This window comes from Schistocerca serialis, chromosome 9 (assembly GCF_023864345.2).
Source record: "Schistocerca serialis cubense isolate TAMUIC-IGC-003099 chromosome 9, iqSchSeri2.2, whole genome shotgun sequence".
Taxonomy (NCBI): Eukaryota; Metazoa; Arthropoda; class Insecta; order Orthoptera; family Acrididae; genus Schistocerca; species Schistocerca serialis.
In genome coordinates this window covers 395,669,188-395,679,479 of record NC_064646.1, presented here as the reverse complement: position 1 = coordinate 395,679,479, position 10,292 = coordinate 395,669,188, and the positions used below count along the sequence as shown (strand labels likewise).

General features: G+C 42.1%; 1 protein-coding gene across 1 annotated transcript; it reads right to left on the bottom strand.

The window, feature by feature from the left end:
* Window positions 1–862: 862 nt before the first annotated feature.
* LOC126419650 (uncharacterized) lies at window positions 863–9,890 on the bottom strand. The gene is made up of 3 exons (XM_050086838.1): window positions 9,886–9,890; window positions 8,884–9,573; window positions 863–1,874 (listed from the first exon to the last, which is right to left on the bottom strand). Exons 1-3 carry the CDS (start codon window positions 9,888–9,890, stop codon window positions 863–865), a joined length of 1,707 nt encoding a protein of 568 aa, XP_049942795.1.
* Between the last annotated feature and the right edge of the window lie 402 nt (window positions 9,891–10,292).

The window sequence follows — 10,292 nt, the reverse complement described above, 5'->3', positions numbered from 1 at the left end:
TGATAACAGGCAATGCTAAGATTGATTAATCACATGTCCCATGGACACCACATAACAGCTTTTAATATTCTTGTCGAGAGTAAGACAACATTTTTGTGCATTTCTGAAAGACAGATTGATGACTATAAAAGAGATGTGGTCATATTGGTCGGGGCATTCCGATGTGAGCACTAGATGATAACCGGAGGAACCTGGTCAGGTGTGCGACCTATGTATCACTTCGAACAGTTTTTAAAAAATTTTCTTAAGCCAGGTCTAATGAAAAAATTGTACGAGTGCCTGAGGACTTCTATCCGCTGATGCACTCCTAGTTCGTACAAACGTATGAAAAATGATTTATTTACTGAATTATAGGCACACTGTCTAATACTGTTACATTCCTCCAGGCGCATCCTGCCGACAATTTAATTTCCCTTCAAGTGTCAGTGTCGTAATCTTCCGATGCTGAGAGTGTGAGGCTCCCCCCTTGATGTATGCGTAGCCGACGAATGCATAACGACAGACTGAAAGGTTTTGCTAGTTAACGACGATTCAGTGATCAAGCTGTCATTGACATCTTCGAAAAAAGTATCGACCATTCACGGTGTTCTTCAAAATGCTCACGAAGTCCGTTAAACCGACTGCAGAAAATAAGAATTCCGGAAACTCGTACAAGTGTTTACAGAGTCTTCAACATCACACCAGTTCAGACCCTCCACAAAATGTACTACAGAAGATTTTTAATTAGCCCAGATAAATATCTTTCACACAAGTGACTGGGTCGCAAACTGCCGGTTTTCTTCAGAATTCCATTATTCACATGAATATATATGATGGGATCTCTCTGGTCCACTGACTATGTCTGTACCAATGGTGATACGTTTCACTGGGATGGTGAAATAGCAGTCGCTACGCCGCTCTGTACGAACTGCCAAGGCATCGAATGATTTTCCACTGCAACTGCGTTCGTTTTTCCAGGGGTTTGAGCATGCCCCATGATGTTAAGCCTGAGAAGGCGCTGCACCAATGCAATCATTCCATCTATGCCACTTGGTTGCGACGCCTCCTCTTGGCCTTGATAGGCAGTGCCACCCGCTTTACAAGATCGCTCACTACCTTGGCAGGTGTTGAACCGTAGTTCCTGTGACAAGAGGTCGGAGGTGCTAAAGCCCAAATGGGATCCAGAGAAATTCGTCCGAGGTTCTTGTTGGGATGGTGCAACAGAGGTCACCATGTCGCTTTGTACTACCTGCCAAGGTATCGGCTGACATTCCACTACTTCACCTCCAGCTCTGTCCATTTCTTCTGCGTTCAGAGCATGCACCAGTATAGGATATCTGAGGAGGCGCTGCGCTGTTGCAGTCACCCTGTCTAGGCCATCCTGTTTAGAGACTCCTGATCGGATTTGCTGAGTTGCACCAGCTGCCTCTTTCCCGTGACATGTGCTGAAGCGACGTTCCTGTGACAACATGTTTGAGCTACAAGCGTCCGAATGGGGGCCAGGAGAGTCAGTTAAAGGCTTCTGCTGTGCCAGCAGAACGGGGCTCGTTCTTGTTCCATCTGCTGTCCCATCAGCTGGAAAGTGTTGCGGTGGAGGGTCGTCTACTATTGTTGATAGAAGGACCTCTGCGTTACCTGAATGCTCTTTAGTTTTAACTCCAGCACCCGATAATTCTTCTGCGACAGGAGCATAGCTAGACTGAGTACTAAGGCTTTCAGTGACATAGGCCACTGTGTTTTGCGTATCTTCTGCGAGACAACTGGCCAAGTTACTCAAGTCGAGCTCCTGTTGCAAGCCTTCGCCTTCACTGTTACTGCTTTCAACAATAGCATTGTTACATGTAATGGCACGTTCATTCCTCAGGCATGGTGATTGAGGAGACTCCCCCATAAACCTGTAGAAAGAGATATTAATTATTTTGCTATAATTACTAAGCAGTACATATGTTTGTTTAATTTGAATATCTAACAGTAAGCAACTCCTTATCTAAAGCAAAAAGCATGTACATATTTTTCATAGATGTGTATTGAAGCAAAACACAGCCTGTGTTAAAATTGCCAAGTTATTCCTAAATAATAATAATAATCGGGAAACAAACGACAGTAATGAAAGCAGTCAACTGTGCTGTCCACTAGTATGAACTACTTTAACTTGGATTGGCGACTGCAAGAGATACTGAGACCTGATAGTCTGTTGCTGCACTGACAGGTCCCGTTTTATTTTCATACTGAGTTCGACTGGTTTCAGCCCCCCCCCCCCCCCCCCCCCCTCCTCGGCACCGCTATAACCAATCTAGCCATCTCCAAACGTTCTGCCACAAAGGTCTATCTGGGAGAAATTACGGACATTGTTAGTTGGTATCACATGACTTCTTGCCATAAATGAATAATTTAAGTGTGAACATTGTATATTAGGCCTTATGGTAACTGTTATTGACATTAAATGCAGCAACAAGTTTCCCGTCATCAGTCGCTGTTTATTTCCACAACGCGTTTCAAAGGTTTAAACCTCCACCATCAGGTGGATTTACATTTGTTACTATGACGTGTGTACGCGAGTGTACGTGCGTGCGTGCGCGCGCGTCGATTTTTAGGAGAATTTATAGCACTGTATAGCGGAGAAACAGAACACTATTTCAGAACATGGTTTTGGATTTCTTTTGACAAAATACTGAACCTATATCTAACGGTAAAAATAAATAAGTAAAATAGAGTACCTGCAGTGGTCACAGGCTCCTTTCACTGTCTTATCACATGTGTACTGTCAATTTGTAAACAAATATGGCGTCTGGAAGCTATTAGATTCAAGGATCATATAGCAGAAGAGAAATATTATCACGAAGTACGAAGAATATCCAACACAGCAACATTATTAAGAGAGTAAGTTTTAAAGGATTTTGGAATCTTCGTTTTGAGGTGTTGAATACATGTATTCAATAAATATTTCAGGTGGTATATAAACCCGATTTTCTCATGTTAATATAGCTTAAAGTTCATGTTAGTTTATATAATCAGGAGACGTTTCAAACTTTAAGTACTATAATTGTTGACTACAGTGGTAAAATTATACATAAACAACAGTATAGGTTGGGATTCACATATACGAATAAATGGCTGGAGAACGAGAAAGTGAGAGGGGGAGAGAGGGTGGAAGGAGCAAACTTTCCAAAGCAGGGGATTCGTAAGATTATATCTGTTACATGTAATAACTACCGTAAGGCTGGGGTAATACACTGATTAATGCTTTAAAATATGCAGAGGGAAATTAAAAATATTAAGTGTCACGTAATATTTTCTGTAATGTAATATCTTGTACAGACACCTTTTATTAACCTGACACGCTCCGCATCATTAGGAAGTGTCGAATTCATGATCTATGCAACAAGTACTAATCTAATCTAATCTTCATCTGCTGCAACCGACATCCACTTTAACGTTCGTACAGTAGCCAAGTTTTGGCCATCCTCTACAATTGGTATCTCTCACTTCTAATACCAAATTTACTATTTCTTTTGTTCACATGGTGTGTCCTATTTAACTAGTGTCTTCTTTTAGTCAAACTGTGCCACAGATTTGTTCGCCATATCGATTCAACGCCTCTTCAATGATTATCGGACTCTACCTACCTAATCTACAGCATTATGCTGTAGCACCAAACTTCACTTCCGGAGAAGCCTCCTTTCTAGAGAATTGTCTTCAGAAGAGACTTCCCAACAGTTTTCGATGTTAAAATTCATATTCAGTCTTGTATTCTTTATATTGTCCATTTTTTAACCTCTCTTCAAGTATCTTGCCGCCCAAATAGAGTAACTCATCTACTACTTTTGGTCTCTTTTTCCAACCTAATTCCTCAGCATCATCCTACTTCATTAGCCTCCGCTCCATTTACATTGTCCTCTTTTTAAAGACAGTTCCTCTGTTCAAGAGCTCTTGCAAGTTCTTTGCCGTTTGATAGACAATGCCACAGGCAGACCTTTAAGGTGGTTTTTCTTCTCGATGAGCTGTCATTCTCCTACCCAATTTCTTCTTTGTTTTATGTACTTCTTGCACTACGTAAAAATTTAACATTGGCGATAGGGTAAGACCATCTCTCTCCCTCCATCTCTCTCCCTCTCTCTCTCTCTCTCTCTCTCTCTCTCTCTCTCTCTCTCTCTCTCTCTCTCTCTCTCTCTCTCCCCCTCCATTCTCAACTACTACTGATCTTTCTTGTCATTTTGCACCATGTTCTGGTACTAGTAGTAGATACGCTTTCACCTCCTGTATTTTAAACGTGTTCCTCCAGAATTTGTACGCATATTTAATTTGCCGTTATCAAAAGTTCTCAAAATCTACAAAGCTACAGACATTGATGAACATTTCGTCTATCTACTAATCCACCCCCTCTCCCCCAGGAACCACTGACTTAGCCGAGATGTGATAAAATACATGGAGTGAAAGTTTATTTATATCTTGCACAAAAAAAGAAAAAAAAACTGCATTATGAGAGATTAAGAACATGAAGGGGAATCAGTGGTTGATAAGTCAGTGACACTAAACTGTAGCCAATCCCAGATGTTATTCAATTTGTATATCGAGTAAGAAGGAATCTCAAGGAAAATTTGGAGTAGGAATGAAAGTTCACAGAGAATAAATAAACGCTGAGATTTGCCAGTGACATTAATTCGGTCAGATGCTACAGGACTTGGAAAAACAGTTTTATGTTGAAAACAAGATAATAAGAACAACGTCAACGTAAGAAAAACAAGGGTAATGGTATGTACCCTAATTAAATCAGGCGATGCTGAGAGAATCAGAGTAGGAAATGAGAATGAGTTGCTACTTATGCCGAAAAATAACTGATAATGGCCAAAGTAACGGATATAAAAAATGCAGACTGGTTACAGAAAGAAAAACGTTCCTAGAAAACAGGTGTTTGTCAGCATTTAACGATTTTGTGTTAGGAAGTCGTTTATGAAAGGTATTTGTATGGAGTGTCGCCTTGTACAGAAATGAAACGTAGATGATAAGCACTTCAGGCAAGAAGAGAACCTCTTGCAATGTGGTGTTAGGCAAGAATGTTTAAGACCGGTAGCTCAAGTAACTAATGAGATATTGAATCGAACAGAGGAAAAAAATAAGGGGTAATTTGCCTAAGAGATGGGATCGGTTGATAGTAAATATCCTGAAGCATCAAGGAATTGGTTGGTAATGGACGTAAGTGTGGGGGATAAATAATGTAGCTCAACACTACCGCTTGAATACAGCAAGCAGATTCAAGTGGACGTCGGTCCGGTCGCACTAGTTATCCAGACGTGAAGACGCTTTCAAAACATAGTGTAGCGTGGAAACTTGCATCAAACCAGTCTTCAGGCTCAATATCATGACATCTAGTGGAAGTCTTACCGCTATTTTTTGGATAATACGATTTGTAAAATTATAAAAAAAATAACGATTATTTGTAACCCCCATGAACCATGGACATTGTCGTTGGTGGGGAGGCTTCCGTGCCCCAGTGATACAGATAGCCGTATCGTAGGTGCAACCACAACGGAGGGGTATCTGTTGAGAGGCCAGACAAACGTGTGGTTCCTGAAGGGGTCAGCAGCCTTTTCAGTAGTTGCAGAGGCAACAGTCTGGATGATTGACTGATCTGGCCTTGTAACACTAACCAAAACGGCCTTGCTGTGCTGGTACAGCGAACGGCTTAAAGCAAGGGGAAACTACAGCCGTAATTTTTCCCGAGGGCATGCAGCTTTACTGTATGGTTAAATGATGATGGCGTCCTCTTGGGTAAAATATTCCGGAGGTAAAATAGTCCCCCATTCGGATTTCCGGGCGGGGACTACTCAGGAGGACGTCGTTATCAGGAGAAAGAAAACTGGCGTTCTACGGATCTTAGCTTGGAATGTCAGATCCCTTACTCGGGCAGGTAGGTTTTAAAATTTAAAATGGGAAATGGATAGGTTAAAGTTAGATATAGTGGGAATTATTTAAGTTCGGTGGCAGGAGGAACAAGACTTCTGGTCAAGTGAATATAGGGTTATAAATAAAATATCAAATAGGGGTAAATCTGGAGTGGGTTTAATAATAAATGGGAAAATTGTAATGCGGGTAAGCTACTACAAACAGCATAGTGAACGCATTATTATGGCCAAGATAGATACGAAGACCACTCCTATTACAGTAGTACAAGTTTATATGCCAACTAGCTCCGCAGATGAAGAGATTGATGATGTGTATGAGGAGATAAAGGAAATAATTCAGATAGTGAACGGAGACGAAAATTTAGTACTCTGGGGTGACGAAGTAGGAGAAGGAACGTAGTAGGTGAGTATGGAATGGGAGTAAGCTGGAGGAAGCTGACTGGTAGAATTTTGCACAGAGCGTAACTTGAAACTTCCTGGCAGATTAAAACTGTGTGCCGGACCGAGACTAACTCGGGACCTCTGCCTTTCGCGGGCAAGTGCTCTACCAACTGAGCTACCCAAGCACGACTCACGCCCGCGAAAGGCAAAGGTCCCGAGTTCGAGTCTCGGTTCGGCACACAGTTTTAATCTGCCAGGACGTTTCATATCAGCGCACAGTCTGCTGCAGAGTGAAAATCTCATTTTGGAAAGAGCATAACTTAATCATAGCTAACACTTGCTTTAAGAATCATCAAAGAAGGCTGTATACATGGAAGAAGCCTGGAGATACTGGAAGGTCTCAGATAGTTTATACAATGGTAAGACAGAGATTCAGGAACCAGGTTTTTAATTGTAAGATATTTCCAGGGGCAGATGTGGACTCTGACCACAATCTATTGGTTATGAACTGCAGATTAAAACTGAAGAAATTGCAAAAAGGTGGGAAATTGAGGAGATAGGACCTGGATAAACCGAAAGAACCAGAGGTTGTAGAGAGTTTCAGGGAAAGCATTAGGGAACGATTGCCAAGAGCGGGAGAAAGAAATACAGTAGAAGAAGAATGGGTAGCTTTGAGAGATGAAATAGTGAAGGCAGCAAACGATCAAGTAGGTAAAAAGATGAGGGCTAACAGAAATCCTTGGGTAACAGAAGAGAGACTGAATTTAATTGATGAAAGGAGAAAATGCAAAAATGCAGTAAATGATGCAGGCAAAAAGGAATACAAACGTCTCAAAAATGAGATCGACAGGAAGTCCAATGGCTAAGCAAGGATGGCTAGAGGACAAATGTAAGGATGTATAGGCGAATATCACAAGGGGTAAGATAGATACTACCTACAGTAAAATTAAAGAGACCTTTGGAGAAAAGGGAACCACTTGCATGAATATCAAGAGCTCAGATGGAAAACAATTTCTAAGCGAAGAAGAGAAAGAAGAAAGGTGGAAGGAGTATATAGAGGGTCTGTACAAGTGCGATGTTCTTGAGGACAATATTATGGAAATGGAAGAGGATGTAGATGAAAATGAAATTGGAGATATGATACTGCGTGAAGAGTTGACAAAGCACTGAAAGACCCGGAAGTAGACTAACATTCCATTAGAACTACTGACAGCCTTGGGAGAGCCAGGCCTAACAAAACACTACCATCTGGTGAGCAAGATGTATGAGACAGGCGAAATACACTCAGACTTCAAGAAGAATATAATAATTCCAATCCCAAAGAAAGCAGGTGTTCACAGGTGTGAAAATTACCGAACTATCAGTTTAATAAGCCACGGCTGCAAAATACTAACACCACTTCTTTACAGACGAATGGAAAACAGGTAGAAGCCGACCTCGGGGTAGATCAGTTTAGATTCCATAGAAATGTTGGAACACGTGAGGCAATACTGACCTTACGACTTATCTTCGAAAATAGATTAAGGAAAGGCAAACCTACGTTTCCAGCATTTGTAGAATTAGAGAGAGCTTTTAACAATGTTGATTGGAATACTCTTTGAAATTCTGAAAGTGGCAGGCGTAAAATACAGGAAGCAAAAGGCTATTTACAATATGTATAGAAAGCAGATGGCGGTTATGAGAGTCAAGGGACATGAAAGAGAAGCAGTGGTTGGGAAGGGAGTGAGACAGGGTTGTAGCCTCTCCTCGATGTTATTCAATCTGTATATTGAGCAAGCAATAAAGGAAACAAAAGAAAAGTTCGGAGTAGGTATTAAAATCCAATGAGAAGAAATAAAAACTTTGGGTTCGCCGATGACATTGCAATTCTATCAGAGACAGCAAAGGACTTGGAAGAGCTGCTGAACGGAATGGACAATGTCTTGAAAGGAGGATATAACATGAACATCAACAAAAGCAAAACGAGGATAATGGAATGTAGTCGAATTAAGTCGGGTGACGCTGAGGGAATTAGATTGGGAAATGAGACACTTAAAGTAGTAAAGGAGTTTCGCTACTTGGGGAGCAAAATAACTGATGATGGTCGAAGTACAGAGGATACAAAATGTAGACTGGCAATGGCAAGGAAAGCGTTTCTGAAGAAAAGAAGTTTGTTAACATCGAGTAAAGATTTGCCAGGAAGTCGTTTCTGAAATTATTTGTATGGAGTGTAGCCATGTATGGAAGTGAAACATGTACGATAAGTAGTTTGGACAAGAAGAGAATAGAAGCTTTCGAAATGTGGTGCTACAGAAGAATGCTGAAGATTAGATGGGTAGATCACATAACTAATGAGGAGGTACTGAATAGGATTGGGGAGAATAAGAACTTGTGGCACAACTTGACTAGAAGAAGGGATCGGTTGGTAGGACATATTCTGAGGCATCAAGGGATCACCAATTTAGTATTGAAGGGCAGCGTGGAGGGTAAAATTGCAGAGTAAGACCAAGCAGATTCAGAAGGATGTAGGTTGCAGTAGGCACTGGGAGATGAAGCTAGCACAAGATAGAATAGCATGGAGAGCGGCATCAAACCACTCTCTGGACTGAAGACTACAACAACAACATTATTTGTAAATTACCTTTCCGTCATGTCGAGAGCGAGAGGCGACAGTCTGTACTGCGAAAGCTCTTCCACCACCTCGTCCAGCAGCAGTATCTTCTGCCGCATCAGTTCAACGTCGCTGGTTTCTGCACGACACTCCATGTCTGAGGTGGCACCCAGCGCTTCTGAGTCCGCCGTGACGACACGTCTGGAGCGTGACGCTTCTGGGCTGAGAAGGTGCTGCGCCATTTTTCTCGTGGTGTCCGCCAGCTGCTGCAGCTTCTCTGCCAGAAACAGAGCCTCTGGCGTGGCCTGCATCGACTTCCGCCCACTGGGGGCAGGATCCTCTAGCTCAGGCTCTGCGATCTGCAGGCTCACTTCAGCATCTCGCTCCTGACCTATCAGCCCCTGCAACCGATCCTCCTGCGGTTCTAATATGTCTTCGTTTGGAGCCGACTCGCAGTTCGCAATGCCATTGTGATTGTAATGCATTTGTCCGTCGTCACACGCACACTGGTTTATTTTTTGCTCCATGTTCTGCCACCACGATTTGAGGCCCTTGTAGCTGTACTCGCGCTCCAAGAGCGTTAGAGAAAGGTCCTTCTCACCACTTTCCGACTGGTCTGCCGACTCAGTGGCATCAGCCCACTGATGCTGCCCTGACTGACGGGTATGGTGAGCTTCCGTAGCACCATCACGGGATCCCCCTGAAATTTCATAGCTCTTACTGTCATGTAAAAATTTGAGTCACGGTAAAATTAAAGCATTCACAGTACCCGTAACGGTATCTACAGTAGATCTTTTGTAAGCAACCCTCTCTCCCCCTCCCATTTAGCGCTATTTGTTGTCTTAGTTCTTTGGGAAGCTACGTTCTCATAATTTTATTGTACTATTCAGCGTAAGCTAATTTACATTACATTCATTAACATGGTAAGTATTGCACATCTGAGTGCAGCATTTGCAATTCGAAGGATTAAGTGCTCTACCTGTAGAAACACACCATGTCATAATACCATTTTCTTTCCACAGAATGTCTTACTTCATCATGACTAATTACAATTGTCCTTTACAAATCTTATTCTGAAAATTGAGATACATCCATGACACACGAAGTTTGGAAAGTTAATACGCACATTTTATCCCATTTTCTCAGCATCATTCTCAGCATATGAGAGTAATTAGTGGTACAGTCCGGTCTACACCTACTTGCTGGCTACCAGTGCTTTCAAACATCTGTCCACCTGACCTCTGTCAAAAGGCTGCTCTTGACAACCTCTGTCAGCAAGTTTTTGGAAACAACTCGATCCCTCTTCGTGACGATTTGCTATCACTGCCCAGAAAAAGCCTCAAATCTAGAAGACCAGCATATGGAATGGGATTGAGTGGCAAGCTACAAGAACCCGAAACCACGCACTTTTAGACAATCCAACAGTTCCAGGCTTCCAC